The sequence below is a fragment of the Bos javanicus genome, chromosome 5 (assembly GCF_032452875.1).
Source record: "Bos javanicus breed banteng chromosome 5, ARS-OSU_banteng_1.0, whole genome shotgun sequence".
NCBI lineage: Eukaryota > Metazoa > Chordata > Mammalia > Artiodactyla > Bovidae > Bos > Bos javanicus.
The window spans coordinates 27639486-27664132 of NC_083872.1; the positions used below are offsets into that span (position 1 = coordinate 27639486).

At 48.2% G+C, this 24647-nt stretch overlaps 1 protein-coding gene across 1 annotated transcript; it reads left to right on the forward strand.

Moving 5' to 3' along the window:
* Nucleotides 1-5422: 5422 nt before the first annotated feature.
* KRT3 (keratin 3) lies at nt 5423-11513 on the forward strand. The gene is made up of 9 exons (XM_061415978.1): nt 5423-6125; nt 7159-7379; nt 7921-7981; nt 8313-8408; nt 8690-8854; nt 9262-9387; nt 9699-9919; nt 10266-10300; nt 10776-11513. The coding sequence occupies exons 1-9, from the start codon at nt 5508-5510 to the stop codon at nt 11120-11122; spliced, it is 1890 nt and encodes a 629-aa protein (XP_061271962.1). The 5' UTR covers nt 5423-5507; the 3' UTR covers nt 11123-11513.
* Nucleotides 11514-24647: the final 13134 nt, after the last annotated feature.

Here is a 24647-nt window from a genome sequence, read left to right on the forward strand (position 1 = left end):
GAGTGGGTTGGCATTTTCTCCTCCAGGGGATCTTCCCGACCCAAACACTGAACCTGAATCTCTTATGTCTCCTGCATTGGCAGGCGGGTTCATTACCACCAGTGCCCCCTGGGAATAAACAGTATGTCTTCATATATATGTGTTACCATTTTCAAATGCATGTGATTATAAGATGCAGTTTTATTTAAAAGTATTGCTGAATTCATAGTAAAAAAATACATTCTCAAAAGATACTGAAAATATAAGTTTTGAAGGTCAGGATCATTTCTGATGTTAAAAGGGGCCTTCAGTTCCAGAGAGGGCTGGGTTCCAAATTCACTGATCCCATGAAGAGCAGTCCAGTTCCCACTGGATCAGAAGGCATTAAAGCTATATCTAAGAAGATATTCCTCGGGTCAGGGTGGTGCCTGGCTGGCCTAGGCAAGCAAGAAGATTTGACGAATTGCCTTCCATGGGCATTCGGAATAGGATAGGCTGCTTGTGTGCGTGTGTATATGTGTGTTTGTGTATGCGGGACTGTCCTGAGGTAGAGGCACGGATTGGCTGGCCTCTTGGCTACAGAGCCCTATGAGACTTTGATTTTATACATTGCAACACAGTGACTCACTCTTTTCTCTAGGGAGAAGGTATTTAGGCTACTTACTTAAGCTTCATAATCCGGGTGCTAAAATGAGTGTAAGCCAACTCTGATTTCTCAAAATGTTTACTGGGTCCCTCAAGCCTGGAGGGCTGGGCCCAACCATCAAGAATTTCAACTCATGGATTGCTTCCTCCTCTTCTATCATTTGCATCCCTGGTGACTCTCCAATCAGAATCGCCACCCTTGTCCTGCTAATGGACTCCCGATCCCTATTTTGCTCCCCGTCCCCTAGTGGACAACGTCTTCTCTGCAATCCCGGGTGCAGAATAATATATTAAATGCGCTTTGCTGTAAAGCAGAAATTAACACAACCTTGTAAATCGACTATACTTCAATTAAAAAAAGAAAATAGATTAAACTTTTTTCCCATTTCTTCCACCATCTGTTGGAGAGTTTCTAGATCTGATGACAATGGTGGTTGTGACTTTCCTTCTCAAAGATCCCTCTCCAAGGCAATTCCCTTGAAGGAATGAAAAATGTGACTTAGGATCAGTGGGCTGTATCTGCCTCAGTGTGGGGCAGAAAGGTACCTTGCTTCACTTCAGGCCCCACACCTGGTCATGCAGCAGCCCCATTCTCTTTGGCACAAAAGGCAGGCCCTCCATCCTGTCTCAACCACATCCCCTATGTCTTCTACAATCCCTTTTTGCTCTAGCCAGGTCTGTCTCATCCCTGTATTGATCAGCACTCATACTTGCATATATGAGCATCCATTCTGCCTGGGATGTAAATAGAAAATAATTTATTAAAGCACATTGTTGCTCATGGCCTCTCTGGGGGTTCTACGGCCTGGAACCATGTCCAGCCACCCCTAGAGGCAGCTCTGGAGCAAACATTATGACCATTGCTGCTGTACCAATGATGCTCAGGGGCAGTAACAAAACTTCACCTCTGTCCGTGTGTGGATGTGTGCTCAGTCACTTCAGTTATGTCCAACTCTTTGTGACTCCATAGAGTGTAGCCTGCCAAACCCCTCTGTCCATGGGATTCTCCAGGTAAGTATACAAGATTGGGTTGCCATGCCCTCCTCCAGGGGATCTTCCCAACCCACGTATTGAACCTGTGCCTCTTGCATCTCCTGCACTGCAGACAGATTCTTTACCTCAGAGCCACTGGGGAAGCCCCCACCTCCATCCATCAGGACTCAGATGTCTCCATCAGAACCTAGGTGTCACGAGGGTGTCTCTCATTGAAAGGTTCCAGGCCACAGGCCTGGCTTCTAGCTGCAAAGGAGTCTGGGAATGTGTTTCCTGGATTTTACCCTAAGAAGGTAGGGATCTCACTGTGGGAAATGACCAAAATGAAGGGAAGACATTCAAAGATGTTGTGTAGCCACAGATGACAAAAGTCTACCCAGGTCACCAGGTCCTGAACCTAACCATGCTTGCTTTCGTGCTGAGCCTTGGCTCATGACCAACTGGGTTGGAATGTCTTTCCTTCTGTCTAGCAAATTCTGCCCTTTTTGAAAGTTCCAGCTCATGTCTCTTCCTGAAGCCTTACCATGCAATTCCCCTTTTTCATTGCGTTTCTGATTCTCCATGCTCTCAAAGCATCTCTAACTTGGGACTTAGTTTTGCACAGTCTTATAATGTTTGGCTTTTCTGCACTGCGAGTTCTTTGGAAACCATTCTTTTTACCGCATAGTGATCTGGAGAGTCCATGTCACGTCTCTTATTGGTTCATGGATTTCTCTTTGTTGGGCCAGACGCTGAGGCCTGCTTCCTTGCATCTCATCATGGAGTTGATGTGGGTCTAGCTATCTGGCCCCATGCTGTTCTCACACTCCCTGGGGAATCTCAATTGTTAATTAGCAAATGGAATCATTACTTCATTGGGTTGATTCTTTTGACAGGTATGAAAGCTGAAATTCTCCACGTGATTTGTAAACAAAAATAGCTAAGAATATCAGTGGACACTGAGCACTTACACTGTGCTAGGTACTTTCTGGATGTGACGATGACTATGAGAGAGGTATTTTTAGCAACCTAACTTTACAGATAAGGAAACCAAGGCACAGAGAGGTTAATGAATTTCCTCACAGACACACAGAGACAAAGCTGAGATTCAAAACAGAGAACAGACTTGTGATTGCCACAGGGGAGGGGGCAGGGGAGAGATGGATTGGGAAGTCGGGGTTAGCAGATGGAAACTATTAAATGTAGAATGGATAAACAGCAAAGTCCTACTGTACATCACAGGGAAATATATTCAATATCTTGTGATAAATCATAATGTAAAAAAAGAATTTAAAAAAGAATGTATATATATATATATATGTATAGGTGAATCACTTTGCGATACAGCAGAAATTAACACAACATTACAAATCAACTATACTTAAAAAAATGAAATCAAAGCTGGGTCTATTTGGCTATAAAGTACATACACTTAAACACTAAGAGAGAAAAAAATATGACCTAATTTTTGCTATGCGTTTCATAAAACTCATCCATCTATTATCCTATGAGAACCAGAAGGGTAGAGACTACTGATCATCTTTATCGGTTAATAATGCTGATACACAGAGAATTTAAATAGCCTTGGTCATGGTTAGTCATGGGGAGAGGCTAGTCCAGCTCTGAGTTTGGTTCATTTTTTAAACTCTGGTTTCTCTGAGGGAGCAAAGCTGAGGAGGGTGTGTGTACAGCCACCCTCTGGGCCCTGAGCTAATTTCTCCTGCCAATAATCCTTTGGGTAGCAGTTGTGGAAGATGAGGGGTGTAAGTCAGACCTGTTGCAGAGGGAATCCCAGTACTGGGTGGGAGGCAGATTATGTGACTCAAAGGCCCAGTCAACTTCAACGTGATTCTGTGATGGATTCTTAAACTGATTCTTGATACTGTGATTCTATAGCCTTTTTAATTTTTTTTACTGGAGAGGAGAGGAGATGCCTCTCATTTGCACATGTATTTTCTTAAATCTGAACACCAAATTCAAGAGGTCTGGATTCTTTATGTTGAGATCATCTCTGTTAGCTTGGACTGCCTTATGTAAAGAAAGATAGTGAAAGTCACACAGTCATGTCTGACTCTTTGTGATCCCATGGACTGTAGCCCACCAGGCTCCTCTGTCCTTGGAATTTTCCAGGCAAGAGTGCTGGAATGGGTTGCCGGTTCCTTCTCCAGGACGTTATGTAATGGGATTTCAATTAAACTTTGACTAGTTTTATTTGGCTTTAATCCAGCAAACAGGCTTAATTCATTCATCAATTGTTCCACTGAGTGACTGATCATTCATTCAACCAACCAACCTTTAGGAGCATCTATTATTGGCACAGTGCTGTGCTAAGAATCAGAGGGTCCAGTATTTTGACAAGACTGTAAGCTCCTGAAGTTTATGGCTTCATTCCGCGGGAGGGACCACGATGTTGCAGAGCCTGGAGGTAACGACGTAGGGAGAGGACAGATGGGAGAATCAGGCCACTGAAGAGAGTATCACTTCCTCGCACGTGGGCCATCCCCAGCCCAGCCCAGTGAGCGCTGAAGAATCCACTGTCCTTCTCTCCTTTCCCCCATTCTGAGGAGGCTCCTGCCAGGCCACACAGGCCACACCCGGAGCAGGGCCATCTGTGCAGCAGACAGAAGGAAAAAGTCTTGTGCTGGAGCAATCCATGGCTGACTTGGCAGGCTCCAAACCTACGCAGAAAGGCTTTCCTCTTGAACAAGCCAAGCCCAGTCCCCAAGCCTCTGAAAAACTTTAGACTGGCAGATTCTCAGATTTTCGGAGTCAGACACGTATGACAGTGCTAGCGGCCCTGCTGGGCCTGGACTCCTGAGGCTGGGGGTGGGGGTGGGGGGTCGGTGTCTTGACACTGAGGCCACAGACCCCCCCAGGAGCACTTGTCCCCTTCCGACACAGAGAACGGTTCCTGTGTCTGTCTCCAGTGGCTCATCCAGTGCCTGAGATGAGTTAGGTCATCTGTCAATAGGTGTCACATTTGTGGTATAATTGATGTTTGAATTTCCAGCCGTCTGGGACTTGGACTGAAACCAGGGAGATGCCAAAAATGGGGGGAACAAGAAAGGAAGCTTTAGAGATGTTCTGAAGATAGGGAATAGTGTATGGCTTTCCTGGGAAGTTTTCAAAATGAACTGGCTTGTTGAATTTTGCTGACGGCTTATCAAAGCACAGAGTGTTAATTCCCTCCCCTTTTTCAAGAAGAGTTGTGAATCCAAATGCTACAGCCTCCTGGACCACAGCTTAGGAGACAGGGGGAACCCAAGAGGCAGCTTTGTGATGGTTCTGGGCTTTGTTTCCAGGAAGGGAAGAGGAGAGATCATCATTTCATCCTCAAATCCAGCACAGAGCTGGGCACACAGTGGGTGCTCCGTGGCCATGTGCAGTCTGAGGAATAGACTGTATCACCCCTCCTGTTGAGATATTTCCCTGAGCCCTTGGGTAGGCTTCACCGTCTCCACCACCCAGACAACCAGAACCTCTCCAACCCACCTTCCACTCCATCCTTTCCAGAGCTGAGCCCAGCTGTGGCAGACCCAGGACAGCTGGCCAGTAGACAGATTAGTGTGCCTCCTGGGTCCTGCCAGACAAAGCTAGGAGGTGGCCATGCCCAAGCACGGGGCCAAGTCAGGCACCTCCCCCTGCCAGGTAAGCCTGCCACCTTAGCACTTTCACCATTTCAGATTATTTTTAAGGTGTGTTTAGTAGCCCAAAACTAACATTGCCTGGAAGGCAAACCCAACCCATGACTACTTGAGATTAATTATCTCTCCTTCGTTTGAGCCCAGCAGCCTCCTAGATGTATATAAAGGGATTTATCCTGCACAGGTGTTCAGTTTGCTTCTCTCTTCCTCTGGCTCTGAGTGGCCCTGCTTAACTCTTGCACTTTCCCTTCACCGACTTTGCTCACCATGAACAGACAAGTCCGCAAGACATCTGGCGGCGGGAGCCAGGGCTTCTCAGGCCGCTCTGCCGTGGTCTCTGGCAGTAGCAGGATGAGCTGTGTGGCACGCTCTGGGGGAGGCGGCGGAGGGGCCTTTGGGTTCCGGAGCGGAGCAGGTGGCTTTGGCAGTCGCAGCCTCTACAACCTGGGTGGCAATAAGAGCATCTCCATCAGCGTGGCCGGCTCCCGGGCTGGTGGCTTTGGAGGAGGGCGCAGCAGCTGTGTCAGTGGCTTTGGGAGTGGCTACGGAGGTGGTTATGGAGGTGGCTTTGGTGGTGGCAGAGGAATGGGAGGTGGCTTTGGAGGAGCTGGTGGCTTTGGTGGGGCTGGTGGCTTTGGAGGAGCTGGTGGCTTTGGAGGTCCTGGTGGCTTTGGTGGACTTGGTGGTTTTGGTGGACCCGGTGGCTTTGGCCCTGGTGGCTTTGGTCCAGGTGGCTTCCCTGGGGGAATCCAGGAAGTGACTGTCAACCAGAGCCTCCTGCAGCCCCTCAATGTGGAGATTGACCCCCAGATTGGGCAAGTAAAGACTCAAGAGCGGGAGCAGATCAAGACCCTCAACAACAAGTTTGCCTCTTTCATCGACAAGGTGAGGAAGCCCTGATGCAGCCCCCATTCCTAGGTTGGAGACTTTGAGTTTGATATTTACATACAGTGTTTAGGATCAATCTAGAGTGGTCCAGGCTTGAGGGGAAGGGTTAGGCAGCATTCTTGGCTCTTATGAGGATGTTCAGGGCTGATGAACCTGCCCATGTGGTCATGTGATTGAGAAAGATGATGGTCCCCTATTTGGATCCCCACATCCCCAAGTCTTGTTTGTCTGCCTCTTTGCTCAAGGCTCCCACCCCTTATCCAGCCTTGGCAGGTAGCGCTGGCAGGGCAGGGTGGGGGTCATGGCCTCTGACAGGCAAGGGTCTGACCCAGAACTGGGGGCTATTCAAACATGAGCTGCCCTCTGGGGCTTTCCAGGAGGCCTCTTTTCTCTATGGTGATGTGCCAGGCAAAGGAGGCAGGCACCTTAGTGAAGGAATTTAAGAGGCTCAAGGGGGAACCTGAGTCCCAAGGGGCTGCTGAGACCCTAGAAACTCAGTCTGCACCCCAATCAACCTCATCGGGAAGAAGAGGGTGCTCAGGGACCTCCAGAGCAGGGTAGCTCACACTGGCTGTCTCTCTCCTGTCACAACGATGACAGTAGCATTTCAACTGTGTCAGTTCCTGCCATTCACATCCTTTGAAGTGAATATCAGTGGGGCATCAATGGTGTCTTAGATGTAAACAATGCTGTTGAGGTTTAAGCACCTTCTTGCAGTATGCTCTGTGTTTCTGAAATTGGGCTAGAATCATGAAGTCCCCAGGAATACTGAAGGGTCACGTCTCTCGCTTCCAGGCAGGGGTTACTTCCAGTTTCCCCTCCCATTTCTCCTGCTTCTGTAAGGAAGCCGTCTTGCATCATCAATGGCCTGACTGCTGTGATAGTCTGACCATACCCACTCCAGCCACAGCGGGAGCTTTCTAGGCCTTTGTGTGGGGAGATGGGGAGATGCAGACACCCAGTTCTGCCCAAGGCAAGGCCCCTCTGCTCCAAGCGCTGCCTGAGTTTGCTTCTCTCAAATGCACTTCAGGTACGGTTCCTGGAGCAACAGAACAAGGTCCTGGAGACCAAGTGGAGCCTGCTCCAGCAGCAGGGCACACATCCCATCACAGGCACCAATAACCTCGAGCCCCTTTTTGAGAACTACATCAATTCCCTGCGGAGCTACCTGGATAGCATTCTGGGGGAGAGAGGCCGCCTGGACTCAGAGCTGAGGAACATGCAGGACCTGGTGGAAGACTTTAAGAAGAAGTGAGTGGCAGGCGCGTGTGGGAAGATGCTGGGGGGACCCTGTCTCGGAATCCCAGCTTTCACTGCATTCCCCTTGCCTACTGAGAGGGCTGTCACTTATCCCACTTTCCTATATCTTCATAGCAGACAGTTTGGTTCACTGGGTTCCTCCTCACTTTCTTTCCTAAAGGATAGTCCTTTACTAAGAAAATTAGAAGGCTAGAGCTGAAGAAGCACCTTATCATGAGCCAGGCTGGGGAAGATCCTGGCTGTAGGATCTGAAGGATGCTGGGACAACTCACAGGGTGGTGACCAAGCATCCAGTCTACTGGGGATGGAGGGGTTTCCCAGGACTTACTTTCCGTGTTAAACCCAGTCTGCCTGAATGAATGGGAATGGTTGGTCCTTCTAACTAACAGGGGGACAGTGAGAGGGTGTGTTTATTTAAGAGGGGCGGGAGGGGGACAGAGGACACAAGAGAGGTACTTTCAGAGTTTCAGAGAACAGTGACGTTTATGACTACCTCATACTGCAAACAGTGATTTCCTTTTAACTCTTACAGATATGAGGATGAGATCAACAAGCGCACAGCTGCTGAGAATGAATTTGTGACCCTGAAGAAGGTAAGGGCTGTAGTGTGAGGTTTCTAGGGCTTGTAGGCACTGGTTTCCATCTGGGCTGTGGGGAATCCTTACTCCACTGCCACAGAGCTGCCAAGTTCAGGCAGTTGAACCAAAAATAAAAGCCAAGTGCATCTTAGTCTGGAGAGATGCCTCAAGGAGTCAGTTCACTCATTTTTCAGCTTTTGAGTAGGAGTGAACTTCCGCCACCCCCTTGATGTGAATCCTTTATGTGGAGACCAGCCTTGGACAAGTACTGGTCTTGCTGTGGCTGCAGCTTGCTGTGCATTCTTTGGAGTAATGAGGCCTTTAAGTGTTTATCTGTCTTTCTCAGGACGTGGACGCTGCCTACATGAACAAGGTGGAGCTTCAGGCCAAGGTGGATGCCTTAACAGATGAGATCAATTTCTTGACGACCCTCTATGATATGGTGAGGATGTTTCCTACTAAGAGGGGGCAAGAGAGAGGGTGAGATATTTTCAGATTTGATAGGTAAGGCCCAGGAAGACTGAGCCTTGAAATAAGGCCTCTTGTTGGGGCTCCCCAGGAGGAACTGTAAGCATGGGGTCTCTGAGAGGCTGGCAGGCAGGGCAGAGCCGATCCACCTTCCAAGCTGACTCAGCAGATGGGTCCGTTGATCAGGAGCCTCTTGGGCTTCTGTGTGCTGGCTGTAGAGGCCCCAACAGTGAACAGGCCCCTCTGCGTTGGCAGGAGCTGTCCCAGATGCAGAGCCATGTCAGTGACACATCCGTGGTCCTGTCCATGGACAACAACCGCAGCCTGGACCTGGATAGTATCATCGCCGAGGTCAAGGCCCAGTACGAGGAGATCGCCCAGAGGAGCAAGGCCGAGGCCGAGGCCCTGTATCAGACCAAGGTGAGATCCAGGCACCTCTCAGAGGATTCACTGAAGGTCCCAGGGAGGCTGTGGTCCATGGGATGGATGGCTGGGTGGTGGCCATTGGGTGGCCCCTCTCGATTCTCCTCTTTGGAGACATCCTGTCAAGGTTGTTCAGTTACAGAAAGTGCTGCCCCCTAGGGGGAAGTGGTTCCACTGTCCCTTGCCAGACCACATGTCCCTTGCTCAGGGATCGAGGGGTGGGAGAACAACAAACCAGATGTTCTCTTCCTTGCTGCCTCAGAGATGTCCCTGTAGAAACATAATTCAATGTCATTTAGACACAGTGCTTACTAAGTACCTCGAGTTTGGCTGGGTAACATTAGGGATGGAGAAACACGCAGGCAAAGCTGCATCAACACCTGACTGTCCCTTCTATTCTCCAGCTGGGTGAACTGCAGACCACGGCTGGCAGGCACGGGGATGACCTGAAGAGCACCAAGAGTGAGATCTCGGAGCTCAACCGGGTGATCCAGAGGCTGCGGGCTGAAATCGAGAATGTCAAGAAGCAGGTGGGACAGCCACGGAGGCTGCTGTCTAGGCTGATGGGTGAGGGGTCGGGGCGAGGATCGCAGAACTCCTAGGCTGGGGGAGGGGACTTCTGGGGTCATCTCAGGCAGCACTAGCCTTCAAGGAGTTCAAAGACAAAGCCAGTTTAGATGGCTGGTAAGCCACAGCCATCCATCTGTCTTCCGTGCATGAAGACAGACAGAGGTGCTAAGGAAGGGGTGAGGTTGACTGACTTGCTCTGGGATAATCTAGTCTAACACTCAGAGAACCCTCCTACTGGGCTCATCGTTCCTCCTCCCTCCCCCTGCTCCAGATTGCTAAACTGCAATCAGCCATTGCTGAAGCTGAGCAGCGTGGGGAGCTGGCCCTCAAGGATGCTAACGCCAAGCTCCAAGAGCTACAGGCTGCCCTTCAGCAGGCCAAGGATGACCTGGCCCGGCTGCTGCGCGACTACCAGGAGCTGATGAATGTCAAGCTGGCCCTGGATGTGGAGATCGCCACCTACCGCAAGCTACTGGAGGGCGAGGAGTGCAGGTGGGCCTCTTACTGCCATCTCCCTGCTTCTCCTGCCCCAAGTCACATGCTGAGGGCCAGATAAGTGACCAAGGGAATGGGGAGCAGGCCTGTTATAGAGAGAGGCCCCCACATGGCACAGGGCTTACAGGCAACCACTTGCCTTTGCCAGTTCACGCCCTCCATAGACGGCCAAGTGCATAGGTAACCAGTGCGCATAGGGGTTCTGTGTTGGCCCATGAACAGTAGATAGAGTACTGATGTGCCAGGCTGCTGAATTCTGTTCTGGTTGCTGTCACTTTCATTCATGGACATGTTGGAAATTTACTTTGCGACTGAGCTAGCCTTCTCTTGCTTTCTCATACAGGATGTCTGGAGAGTGCCCGAGTGCTGTTAGCATCTGTAAGTAGCCAAAGAAACCGTGACAGTGAGAATTGGTTCTGAAATATCTGTACTAATTCAAGGCGATAGTCCCTAATTTAAACAATATTTCCATGGTGGTTGGACACGTTTTCTGGGGGGCAGAAGGGGCAGCAGATATGCTTTGGTAATGGTTCTGGGCTCAGAGCACTATTAACAGTACTATATGGAGTGTGGGGGGATATCTAATAGGGAGCTTATTAATAGGAGGAGAAATTCTGGATAATCTCCATGGGGGGTTCTTCAAGAGTTGATAGTATGTAGAAGGAACCATTGGAAAATTCAAACTGACTTAACACTGAGGGGGTGAACACCTCACCACATCAGAACGCAAAACAGTAATCTTCAGGTTCAAAGCCGCCTTGATCGCCTCTCAATCACCCTGGGCCCAGGGGATCGTTATGATATAGAGAGGTGGTGGCTGGGAGCTGATCGCTGTCTGTGGTCTCCCCTGCAGCCGTGGTCAGCAGCAGCAGCACCACCTCCGCCTCCGCGGGTGGTTTCGGAGGCGGATACGGCGGTGGCGTCGGCGTGGGAGGAGGCGCCCGTAGCGGCTTCGGCGGCGGCAGCGGCTTCGGCGGCGGTAGCGGAATTAGTGGCAGCAGCGGCTTTGGCGGCGGTAGCGGCAGCGGCTTCGGAGGCGGTAGCGGATTCAGTGGCAGCAGTGGATTCGGCGGCGGCAGCAGCGGATTCGGCTCTGGCTCCGGGGGTCGCTCTGGGGTCAGCGGTGGAGGCCTCAGCTCAGGCAGCAGCCGGGGCGGCAGCGTCAGGTTCTCCCAGTCCTCCCAGCGCACCTCCAGATAAAACACCGCGCAGGGCACCGCAGCCGCCCCAGCGCCGCCGGTCGTTCCCATCCGCTCCTCAGTTCTCACCTCTGCAGCCTCCTCAGCGCCCTCCCACCCACCTGCCTCTCCCCTCTCCAGTCCCCGCCAGCAGTCGCTTTTTGGGTCTAAAAGACCGGGGCCTCTTGTCCTTCAAGCATCCAGATCCCCGAGCAAGAGCAGCCAGGACAATTTCAGACTCTCTCTCTGGCTCCCGCTGGAGCCTGTGATTGTCTAGGTGTGGCCTCAGCCACCATCTTCGCTGCCCTTGGGGCCTCCTCCCGGGGTGCAGTGGTCACCACAGTTCTGATGTATATAACACACAGGTCCCTCTGCCCATCCGTTCTGTCGCCAGTAAAATGCATTGTGTTTAAGTCTGGCCTCTGAGTCTCTCTGGACCTCTTTCTCCCCGCTGAACTGACTTCTTCCATCCTGTCCCGTATGGGCCGGCCCTTCTACAGGATGGGTACTACTGAGTACTACTCCTCTGAAACCCAGACAGTTACTCTCTGTTGTCCATCGTATGGATCTGAATGGGCGAGATCTGGTTGTTCCTTTATTCTCTGAGCACTGGGACAACTGAGCTACTGGGAGAGGTGGGAGTGGGGAGCCGGGAGGGGGAGGATGGGGCCACACTCCAGGAGGCTGGTGGGGAGTTCTTGGTGGTGTCCTAACTGTGCAGACATTCCTTCTCTAGTTTGGAGGAACCATGAACTGAACTGAACTGAACTGAAAAGGGCCTTGAGGTGCCTGGGGATAGCAGATTTCTTTCCTTGGTGCTGGTCCCCATTCCAGCTGACCCCCTGAAAGCTTTCCCCCTATCAAGGTGCGCCTGGGAAGGTGTGAGCTGAAAGAACCCCAGGGCTACTTCCCAAGGGCCACCTGTTTCAAAGTCTGACTCACAACCCGCTGCCCACTCCCCCTCCAACACACACACAAAGGGTTCCATGTTCATTGAATCTTTCGTCTTTGGAGCACATATTAGAGGTTCTGAGAAGTCTTGTAGGAAAGAGTCACCCGTTAGTTATCTGTAACCCAGAATTTTCCACATTCCCTTCCTGGTAAACAATTATTAACATCCCTCAGAAAAGGCCCTGTTCCTGAGCACGCAGGCATGCAGTCTGGGTCCCCAGGGTGTGTGTAGCAGCCGTGGAAGTTCCTGGTGGCTGCCCTACACTAGGAAGCCCTGATAATGTGGTTGTTGGCCTTGGGACGACTGTTCAGAAGGTCATGATTGGAAGGGATTCAGGCAGGAGGAGTGGCCTGCTTAGAGTCCAGGAGCATCCGAGGGGCTGAGCTGGGAGCGAGCGCACAGGAGGATCCTGAATCTGGAACTCCTCCGCTTCCCCACACTTATCTCTGAGGCTGTGGCTGCTGCCCTCCAGGCAAGGCTGGCTGCCTGGGTACCCAGGGAAGACACAGATGATGGAGTGGGACATTTAGCTAGGCCAGGCCAGGAAAGCAGTATTTCCATCTTAGGCCAAAGCTGAATTTATTTCAGAGAATGGAAATGACAGTTCAAGAAACAAATAAAACTGGCTACTGGGGTGCAAAGAGATTTATATAGAAATTCCACATCCAGGCTTGGCAGAGCAATGCAGTCAGTGGCAATTCTTTGATCTCCCAGGAGGCTCTCTGAAGGAGGTGGTATTCGGTCGTTGCTGCTCCATTCTGGGGCAGGATGGAACTTTTTCTTGTTGGTATCTTCTGTGGAAAAGGAGCAGGAAAGATAGGTGGGGAGATTCAACGCCTGCCCTGCCCAGCCCAGACTTGACGCCAGGCCAGCTATGGGACAAGTACTTCACGCTGGATGAAGTCATCATTAATGGATGCTTGCCTTCCTTCCTTCAGCTCATATTCATTAAGTGTTTACTTTCTGGCCCTAGGCTAAATGTTGGACTTACATTGGTGAGTTAAATATCATTTCTCATTTTTGTAAGGGAGCCCCCAAACAACCACAAAGTAAACAAATAGCTTTAAGCTGTGATAAGAATATGAAGAGAAGAAGCTTGGGGGCTGCACTGGAGAATGAGAGGACTTCTTAATGAAGTGGGTGAGGCGGTGAAGGACAGGGAAGATTCATCGTGATGCCCAGCTGGAGCAACTGGGTGGCTGGGGTGATGACATGCATTGAGGTAGAGGGGTGTGTGTGGAGGTGGGATGGGTCTGAGGAGGGACTTCAGGAGCTCTGCTCTAGATAAGTTTGAGTTGCTTATGGGACAGCTGAGTGGAGGTCTCCTGACTGCACTTGTGGATTTAAAGGGAAGCCTGTCAGGGCTGGAGACTCCCATTTGTACAGCACTGCATCAGGCTGGTTAGAGTGGTTCCTAAGCCAAGGGAACTGAGGAGAGAGAGGAGGGAAGAGGACCCAGGTGAGCTCCAAGAAAGCCTGGCGTTCGGAATCAGGAAGAGGAGGAGAGAGCCAGGCTATAGAGCCTGGTCCAGGTTTTCCAAAATGCCTCCATCTAAGAGGTCAAGGGGTTTCTAAATGGGCTCTAAGGGAAGCCCAGACTGGGCCCAGGCTTCCTGGGGACACCGTCCACTGGTTTCAAGTCTCATATTCAGATGGGGGCTTCTTGCCTTTGCCACTTCTCTCTGGACTCTAAATTATATCATCCTGGGTGGGTGGTTTACAGGAGACCATGGGGGGAAATCCATGTAGCTTCTTCTTTTCTTAAAAAAAAAAAAAAAAGTTTATTTATTTTTGGCTGCACTGGGTCTTAGTTTTGGCACTCAGACTTCTTTCTAGTCGTGGCATACAGGCTTAGTTACCCTGAGGTATGTGGGAGTCTCAATTCCCCTACCAGGAATGGAACCCACATCCCCTGCATTGAAAGGTGGATTCTCAACCATTAGACCACCAGGGAAGGCCCCCTGCAGCTTCCTTTTTAAAAAAGAAATCCATTTATTGTATTTATCTTTTGGCTGTGCTGGGTCTTTGTTGCTATGTGCAGGCTTTCTCTAGTTGCGTAGAGCAGGGGCTGCGCTCTCATTGCGGTGTGTGGGCTTCTCACTGGGGTGGCTTCTCTTGTTGTGGCGCATGAGCATGCAGCGTGTGGACTTCAGTAGTTGCTGCAATGGGCTCAGTAGTTGTGGTGCCTGGGCCCAGTTGCCCCTTGGCATGTAGAATCTTCCTGGACCAGGAATCGAACCGGTGTCCCCTGCACTGCAAGGTGGATTCTTTACTGGTCGACCAAGGAAGCCCCCTCCCTCCGCCACTCCATGCAGCTTCTTAAAGGAGAGAATAACCAACCGTTGCCTAGCTCAGAGGGGATGGCACCGTGGAAAGGGCTATCTCCCTGTTGTGTCATTCACTGTCCCAGAGGAATGGCCAGACAGGTGAGCTTGGTGCCGGGACCTGAGACAGAGGAGTTAATCCCATACTTGCCTGGATCTCAGCCCAGCCCTGACCATTTCTAATCCAGACTGACAGCACCTCTAGGGAACTTTGCCTGATTATTATCTCCTTTCTTTCGCCTCAGCATGCACATCATTTGTTTGTGAAGATCGATGTTGACTTTTCAAGTGCTCTTCAATCCCTGGCCTTGGGCCTGCTTGTACTTGACTCTCCATTCTTCGAGCTTGCAGCCATTTGGTGCTGTGTCGTTCGTTCCATTTCCTGTCTTCTAAGGCATGGTTTCTTGCCCACAGAGGAACCCACAGAGATTGCTGAATGATGCTGACTTGTGTGCTGGAGCCTAAACTGGGATTTGGGGTCATGGGTCAATGATCAAGTATTTATGGGTTTTTTTTTTTTCATTATTTAAAGGGACTTCTCTGTAGCTGAGATGGTAAAGAATCTGCCTGCGATGCAGGAGATCTGGGTTTGATCCCTGGGTCTAGAAGATCCCCTGGAGAAAGAAATGGCAACCCACTCCAATATTCTTGCCTGGAAGAACCTAGCAGGCTAGAATCCATAGGGTTGCAAAAAGCTGGACACGACTAAATGACTAACATACACACACACACTCATGGATCGATGATCAAGTATTTATTTTTTCATTATTAAAAAAATTTTTTTTAATTGAAGGATAATTGCTTTAAAGAATTTTGTTGGTTTCTGCCAAACATTAACATGAACCAGCCATAGGTATACATATGTTCCCTCTCTCTTGAACCTCCCTCCCACCTCCCTTACTCCTCTGTTTTGCTCCATCTCCCTCTTCCTTGGGCGTGGAGTGGTACCACTTCCTGTGAGGACACAGAGGACCCTGGCTGTACCCTCCACCACATTCCCATCACCATCCATTCCTCTCTGCCTTGTCCCCTCATGCCTCAGTTGGAAAGAATGGTCAAGATAGTACCTTCCTTTTCTCAGAGCTTATTGACTTACCCCTTGATGTTAAGGAGACCAAGACATGTTTTTAGATTTCAGGTTATTCCCTTCTATCTCCTCCTGGGATGTGGGCTACGTGCCAGAGAAAGTATCAACAGCGATGGTGAAACAGCTATAGAAGGCTCTTTGAAGGAAATCAGGGGATTGCTTCCCATAAGAATCTGTCTGGGGATAATCCAGACTTGACTGCTGATGATCAAGTCTGAATATAAAATTTTGGGTACTTGGTAGGTCAATCTCTATATGACTCTCCCCTGTTTTGCCTTAGAGTTGGGTGGGGTTTTGTTAGCCAATCATCAGAGATCTCATCTTTTGGGATGTGGGTTGCCCCTTCCCTCTGCCTTCTCATCACCTTAATCCAGGTACATTCTGCCACCAAGACCAAAAATGTGGACCCTTTGTAAGTCTCAGGATGACTGAAAAAGACACACTTGAGTTCTGAAAACACTTTACATGTTTTATTTGTATTTTATCTACACCCCTCCTGTTAGGCAGGAATTTAGTCAAGAGCTATGAGAGGCGACCCCTCTGGCTGCACATCCAATGGGCCACCTAATACCACCAAGCTACTTACCAACCCCACCCCCAAATGACCCCGTCACCACCCAAAATAGTCAGGGGACAGGAAAAATCCCCCACTGGCTGACTGGAGGGACTTTCTCTCCTCTGGCACATAAACTCACACCTCACACTGTCATGTACTTAGATAATCTTTGGCAGCCATTTGGCTCATTAAGTAATCATAAATATTCTATGAATACATACATCTAATTATAACAGGCTGAATTATGGAGAAGTGCATGCACAGTAGAGCCTCTTGTTGTGTAACCTGCAGCTGTCATTCAAGACTGTCAATCAGCAACTTCCTGGATTATGCACATAACCTTGCCTTAAACACTCTGCACCCCAGCCCTCCAGGGCCATTGTCTCCCTTGGCCCAGCCCATCTCCCTCTTGAGGTATTCTGTCTTTCCTTGTCTTCAATAAACTCTCTTGTAACGGGTAAAAACTCAGATTCTTCTTTGCGTCCTTACCAAAAACTGAGGCCCATGGGAGGCGGGGTCTCCAGACTCTCCTTCACTAACACTCCCAAGCCCTTCTGGCCTGCCAGCCCCACAGATGCACATCTCTGCTGTGGTTAAGATCAAGCTCATCACCGCAGCCTTTCCAGCCCAGACCAAGTTGGAAGGCTAGCTGGTTCTCCTAGGAAACCACTGACAAAGGTATAGTGGGAGCAGTTCATACCTTGGAATCCATGGTGACATCACCAAATGGTGACAGCTTCATCAACCCTGAGAGAAGACAGGGGCTTGAAAGAATGGTTCTGGATGCAATAAAACAGAGATTCTCAGTGGAGGCAATTCCCATTCTCCCTCACCCCCCAAAACATATGACAATGTCTAGTAACATTTTTGGCTGTCATAGCTGGAGAAGTGTGTGTGTGCTAAGTCGGTTCAGTTGTGTCCAACTCTGTGTGACTCCATCGACTGCAGCCTGCCAGGCTCCTCTGTCCACGGGATTCTCCAGGCAAGAATATTGGAGTGGGTTGCCATTTCCTCCTCCAGGGAATCTTCATGACCCAGGAATTGAATCCGCATCTCTTATATCTAACCTGCGTTGGCAGGTGGGGTTTTTAATCACTAGTGCCACCTGGGAAGCTAGTAGTAAAGAATCTGGAGGAGAGTTGCTTCTGGTATCTAGAGGGTAGAGGCCAGGATATTACTAAGTATCCTACAATGCACAGGACAGGCCCCATGGCAAAGAATCATCCAACCTGAGATGTCAACAGAGCTGCCATTGAGAAAACTGCAGCCATGCAGAAGGCCACTTCACTGTCCCCTCTCCTTGGGAAAGGAACCTTGGCTGGAGTCATAGTGTAGGCAGCTGAGCTGACACAGTCCATTCTGAATTTGAAGAAAGTATATATTTTTATTTTAAAATTGTTATTGGGGTATAGTTGATTTACAATGTTGTATTCGTTTCTGGGGCACAGCAAATTCAATCTGTTATATATGAATATACACATTTTTAGAAGTTTGTTGGTTTTATATGGGAAATGCCCTTTTACCCTGGGCAAGGACATGGGAAACCAGCCAGGCAGACAGCATAGCCTTATGTAGGTACTTTCAAGACCTAAGCCGATGGCCTGTGCGATGCTTGCTGTTCTGCAACAAGCCTGGCTGTGTCAGGCCTCTGTGCCTCTGGTAATCTGTTCCCCTTGCCAGGAATGCTCACCCCGCCTTCAATTACTGGACCAACCCTTACTTCTCACCACAGATCACACCAGCACTGCCTCCTGAAAGCTTTCCTGGATTGCACACATGGCACTAAATGTCTGTTTGGGTTCCTGTCGGACTCTGTTAATCTCTGTTTATCACTTGTCCTGTTCTATTAAACTAACTCATTTCAGTGTTCTCCGCTAGAATGGAATTTCCTTGGAGGGCGGGATGTGCCACCTTCATCTCTGGGCCCCTCTTTGCCCAGCACATCCTAGGCGCTGAGAATTTCAGTGAGCTAATGGGGCACTTTAAAAGGAGAGGGCTGGACTCTAAAATGCAACGGCTGTCCTGACATTCTTAACAAAAACAACGCAATTTAAACTACTCACTTTCATTTGGTGCTTACTGGTGCGAGTCATACACTGGACACCTTGTGCAAGTCATCTCACGTAATCCTCATCACTGCTGGAGGGGGCAGGCAGCAAATATCCTCACTTTCCAGATGAGGGAAGCAGGGCTCAGAGTGGCAGGGTAACATGCCCATGTTAGTGATGGAAATGGCAGATCCAGGCCCCGAATCCAAAGGCTACACCCATAACCCCTGTGCTATGCTGCTGGATGGGGCTAGCTGACTTCTCAGTCTCCTGGAGGCCCTCTCTTCCACCAGCTCTCACATGTGCTGCTAACAGCTTCATGGAGTCTTGAGGAGCAGAAACCAAACCTGAAGTTCTGATGTGAGCAGAAGAGGTTTTCTCAGGTGTCTGCTGTGGGCGGGCCCACCTTCAGCTCTGGAGAGTTCCAGTCTCCAGTAGAGGAGTCAGAGAGACTGACTGGGAGAAATACCTTGATAATGATGGGTGTCACTCCTTGATGCCAAAGAGGAATTTGTAAGATTTAAAGCTATTTTAAAGTGGCTATTACAAGTGGCTGCTTTGAGGCACATCTATCCATCATCCTCTGTGATGGGCTCTTTAAATGTCAGAGTGGACTTTCCACTCTGGGATGGTGTCATTTGATTTGTTGAAGCCCACACAGATAAAAATGATCCATTGATTTATGACAGGCTTTGAAGTTGCATAGTCTGAGTAAAATCCCATCTCACTCAGCTGATTGTCTTGGGACAAGTTAATTAGTTTCATTAAGCTTATGCCCTTATTTGTAAAATATGAATGAAAATTTCAATCCTGCAGAGTTTTTAGGACAGCTAGAAATGATAATTGTAAATAATCTAACTCCGTGGCTGGCATATGGCTGGCAGTCAATGTTAGCCATTTTTATATACTTTCACAGACAGGTGAAAGGAGTAAAGATTTGAAAGAGGAAATTATTTTTACTAAATCACAGTCCTTCCAACTCTGAGAAGTATGCAGTACCTCAATTAACATTTGCTGATTGATGAACTGCTTTACTGATGAGCCCCTGTAGTGGGAAACTGGCTTGGCCAGGCATGGAAAAATGACTTGTAGGTGAATCACAAAGATTCTTTGCAATTTTATTCCAAAATCATCAGCCTTCAGTGCCACAAGGACCCTAAACTAGGCTACCCCTTAGAACTCCTTCCTCCTCTTCAGCCTCCACACTGACAACTCCCAGGAGGGCTCCGTATATGGACATTATTGTTGTCATCATCACAAAGGCTGCTGTATGGAGACCTGCCCTGTGTAAGGGCTTTCCATCACACTTTCTATGGTCCTCACTACAACCTCACAAAGAGGCTGTGCTCACCCCAATTTACAGAACAGAAAACTGAGGCCAGACTCCCTGGAGTCCATGTAAGTGGCAAGTGGCGAGGCTGGAATTTGAACACAGGTCTAACTTCAAGGCCTCCATGTTTTTCACTCCTCCAAACTGCAAGGAAAGAGAGGGAACAGTTGTCATTGTTTGAGTTTCAGAAAATCCAGCACAGGGAATATCCAAGGGGATGAGGCCCCTTGCCCAGGGTGCTTCCCTAGGGAGGGTCCATGGCTTTCAGAAAGACCCAGCAAAATCTGTGGCTGGTGAGAAATAGAGGTTGACAGGAGCATTGGTTCTCCCAGACCTTCTCTATTTCCCAGCGTTAAAAAGTGCTTCTCCCTGCTTCTTCATCCCACAGGCCTTAGTCTGCCCACAGCCTTCTCTGTCACTGGGAGCACATGCTTTCTCTCCAGGGATGAGGCGAGTCTCCTTTACTTTAAGTCACTGTCCCTTGACTGTCCTCTCTATGCATTAAAAAAAATTTTTTTAATTAATTTATTTAATTGGAGGCTAATTATTTTACAATATTGTGGTTTTTGCCATACATTGACATGAATCAGCCATGGGTGTACATGAGTTCCCCATCCTGAACCTCCCTCCCACCTCCCTCCCCATCCCATCCCTCAGGGTCATCCCAGTAGACTGGCCCTGAGCACCCTGTCTCATGCACTGAACCTGGACTGGCGATCTATTTCACATATGGTAATATACATGTTGCAATGCTATTCTCTCAAATCATCCCACTCTCACCTTCTCCCACAGAGCCCAAAAGTCTGTTCTTTACATCTGTGTCTCTTTTGCTGTCTCGCATATAGGGTCATCTTTACCATCTTTCTAAATTCCATATACATGTGTTAATATACTGTATTCATGTTTTTCTTTCTTACTTACTTCATTGTGTATAACAGGCTCCAGTTTCATCCACCTCATTAGAACTGATTCAAATGCATTCTTTTTAATAGCTGAGTAATATTCCATTGTGTGTATATACCACAGCTCTCTCGTCCATTCATCTGCCAATGGACATCTAGGTTGCTTCCATGTCCTGGCCATTGTAAACAGTGCTGTGATGAACATTGGGGTACAAGTGTCTCTTTCAATTCTGGTTTCCTCGGTGTGTATGCCCAGCAGTGGGGTTGCTGGGTCGTGTGGCAGTTCTCGGAGAAGGCAATGGCAACCCACTCCAGTATTCTTGCCTGGCAAATCCCATGGATGGAGGAGCCTGGTAGGCTGCAGTCCATGGGGTCGCTAAGAGTTGGACACTACTGAGCGACTTCACTTTCACTTTTCACTTTCATGCATTGGAAATGGCAACCCACTCCTGTGTTCTTGCCTGGAGAATCCCAGGGACGGGGGAGCCTGGTGGGCTGCCGTCTCTGGGGTCGCACAGAGTTGGACACAAATAAAGCGACTTGGCAGCAGCAGCAGCAGCAGCATGGCAGTTCTATTTCCAGTTTTTTAAGGAATCTCCACACTGTTCTCCATAGTGGCTGTACTAGTTTGCATTCCCACCAACAGTGTAAGAGGGTTCCCTTTTCTCTGCACCCTCTCCAGCATTTATTGTTTGTAGGCTTTTTGATAGCAGCCATTCTGACCGGCATGAGATGGTACCTTATTGCAGTTTTGATTTGCATTTCTCTGATAATGAGTGATGTAGAGCATCTTTTCATGTGTTTGTTAACCATCTGTATGTCTTCTTTGGAGAAATGTCTGTTTAGTTCTTTGCATTCTTATTCATTTTGTTTTAGTGTTTCTTTTGAGCATACTCTGGGAGATAGTGGAGGACAGAAGAGCCTGGGATGCTGCAGTCCATGGGGTTGCAAAGAGCTGGACACGACTTAGTGACTGAACAACAACAACAACAACAAAAGTATATTCAACAAGTTAATAGGGGTTAACATAGAAAGATTTTGTTGCTAGGTTTGTTTGGGGAGCTCCGATTTAGTAAAAGTAAATGATTCTTTGTACAAGAAAGAGGCTTTTAATAGGCAAATAAGCTTTAATAAAAACCCAAGAGAAAGCTAAACAATTTTCATTTCCCAAATTTATTTAACCACAAAACGTCTTAATCAAGGCTAACCTGGCGATAGATTTCTGCCCTAGATAAGCCCTGGGAGAGAATCTAGTACTAGATAAGGATTTAGGGATGAGTTGAAGAGTATTTTAATCCAGTCTGGAGAGGGAACCAGAATTTAGAAAAAATTGTGATTGCTAATAAGGTTTAGTAACAAAAGGATTTAGCTGTACTTAGGCATTCATTTATTTATCAAGCTTAAGCAGTTAACGGGAGCTATAGAGTAATATATTTTTACTGTTAAATAAAAATTTACATTTTTACATTTACATTTGTTAATGTAAAAAAATTTACATTTGTTAAGTAAAGTTATTTCAGCAGTGCCAAGTTTTTATTTTAACATGATAAAAAGGAGAAAATAATAATTTTTAGTCCAGGGGCAGCAGATCCAGAATGACTGCTTTTTTTTGAAGAACAAATTAATGATTATCTTGAAAATTGGATCTGAGAATCCATATGTAGAAAAGGGCATGTAAGAATCACCCCTTCATCCTTATCTCCTATATGGAGAAGGATGTCTGCTCACTTTGACCTAGAGGTAATGACTACTGCCTCATGATTCATTCTTCCTCTTACAATTACGTTTTAGGAAACTCAAGCATTCTCACTGCAGTTGAGTACCAGAGAACAATTTGGTTAGAGGGAACCACTCAGCTTCATGAAAACTGTCTTATTTTCTAGGTGAGGAAATAAGGATTCAGAGTGTTCTGCCACTTGGCAACCTTACACAGAAGGTTCCAGCAAGTGAGGGATTAGAACTCACACTGTTGGCAGCAGGTAGTTCATTGGAACTGCCCTAGAAGATCAGTGGGAAATATAGCCCAGGATGCTAACTCTGGATATTTTCAGCAGCTTTAGTCAACTGCTGAGAAAACAATCCCAACCGGCTAAAGAAGGCGGTGGTTGGCAGGCTCAGGGTATGTGGATTGGGGGAATCCAACCCAAAACTGTGCTTCAGTGACCTGCCCATCACCTCTCTCCATTCCTCTTCTTCAGTATCTACCAGGATGGCAGAAATCAGCCATACATAGGAGGCTGCCACCCGCTGTCTCAGCACTGGAGCCAAGGGAGGGGAAGGGAGTCACAGACATTGATGTTTGTCCTTGTTTGCTTTGAGCTCTCACTCGGGGCTTCAGGTGAGCCTGGCTCAGCTTTGTTCCCAGGGAGGGCATTTTGTCTTCTGCTTTTCAAGGAGTTTCAAAGATTATGAACACAGACTTCACCAAGAGGACTGGCATTCAACTGATGGATGGAGTAAATGTCTCAAAGAAGAACCTGACACAGATCCCCTTCATGAATTGGCTATCGATGGGTAACGTTGACTTAAAAACCCAGTTTGTTGCTGGACACAATTTAAATCTCAAAACAATCCTGTGAGTGGGGCTCATTTTACATATAAGAGAGGCTAAAGAATTCTAGACTTCGCAACTAAACAGCAACGACAAAGAGGTCAAGTAGCTTGACTGAGGTCGTCACATGGTAAGAGGGAGACAAGAGGTTATTTGAACCCAGGTCTTCTGAAGTCCACGATGACAGGCTTTCTGTTAGACCCCAGTTACCTTGTTTTGTGTGGCATTTTGTAACTATCAAGGACTTTCAACTTACATTTCCTGTGAGGCTCATCACAAACCAATTAGGTTGGAAGGGATTTGACAGATTAGAACACAAACTTGTGTGTTGAGTCACTGCTCAAGGTCACCCAATCCAAACCAATTCTAGCAGAGGTCTTACTCTCTACTGTCCCAACTTGTTTATCTTACTCTCCACTCACACTCAGCTTTTTTCTCAGGGCTGAAGGTTTTCTTGAGGACAGTCAAGGCCAAACATAAGTTACTCCCTTCCCCATGTTCCCAAGTAGAATATTAGCCATCAGTGAACATAGAGTGCTTACCATGTGTTAAGCACCATAGTAAGCATTTCATATTCATTTAACTTGTTTAATGCTCGAGTACCTGCTATTATCATCCCCATCTTATAGTTGAGGAAACCAAGACACATAAAAATTAAGTAACTTGTTCAAGGTCAAAGAGCTACTGAGCTTCTAACCAAGTGGACTAACTTTAGACAAGAAGCAGAGCAGAGAATTGAGAATTAGCTGCAGGGCACTTAAAATTGCTAAACTTGAGGTTCTTGAGGGTTTTCCAGACCAGTCCTCTGCACCAGACTGCCTTGTCTGGAGACCATCCCAGAAAGAGAGTGCATGTTGCCGACTTGACCAGCATTCTGGAGATAGACTCACCACCTATTTCTCGGGGTGTGAGAATCACTTGCTCCTGTTTCTGCCATAGCTTGTGAAGTCCCATATATAGGTAACAACATGAGAATTTGTTCTTGCCATGAGTGGTGTGGCTGGGTGTGGAGATGGGTTGGTCCAAGGATGGGAGACGATTGAGCTGTCAAAAGTCAGAGCAGTAATGCATCAGTGTACTCACTCTACTGGCAAGGGTCCTCCATTCCCCTCACTCCCTGAGCCCAGAAGGAACACCCATCTTCTAGATCAGGGCTTCCCAAACTTCCCTGATCATAAGGATTACCTAAAGGGCTTGTTAAGAATACAGACACCCAAACCCTTCCTCTGAAGATTTACATTCCATAAGACTGGGTCTAGACTATTTATACACTTAGATACTAGTCATCGGTTAACACACATTCTCAGTGTGCTTACCCTATGCACAGGCTGGAGATTCAGAATGAGTAGGATTCAACTCTTTCCCTTGACAAGCTCAGGACCCAGAGGGGTTCTGACAAATAAACAGATAGTTCAGTTCAGTTGCTCAGTTGCGACCCCATGAATCGCAGCACGCCAGGCCTCGCTGTCCATCACCAACTCCCGGAATTCACTCAGACTCATGTCCATCAAGTCAGTGATGCCATCCAGCCATCTCATCCTCTGTCGTCCCCTTCTCCTCCTGCCCCCAATCCCTCCTAGAATCAGAGTCTTTTCCAATGAGTCAACTCTTCACATGAGGTGGCCAAAGTACTGGAGTTTCAGCTTCAGCATCATTCCTTCCAAAGAAATCCCAGGGCTGATCTCCCTCAGAATGGACTGGTTGGATCTCCTTGCAGTCCAAGGGACTCTCAAGAGTCTTCTCCAACACCACGGTTCAAAAGCATCAATTCTTTGGCGCTCAGCTTTCTTCACAGTC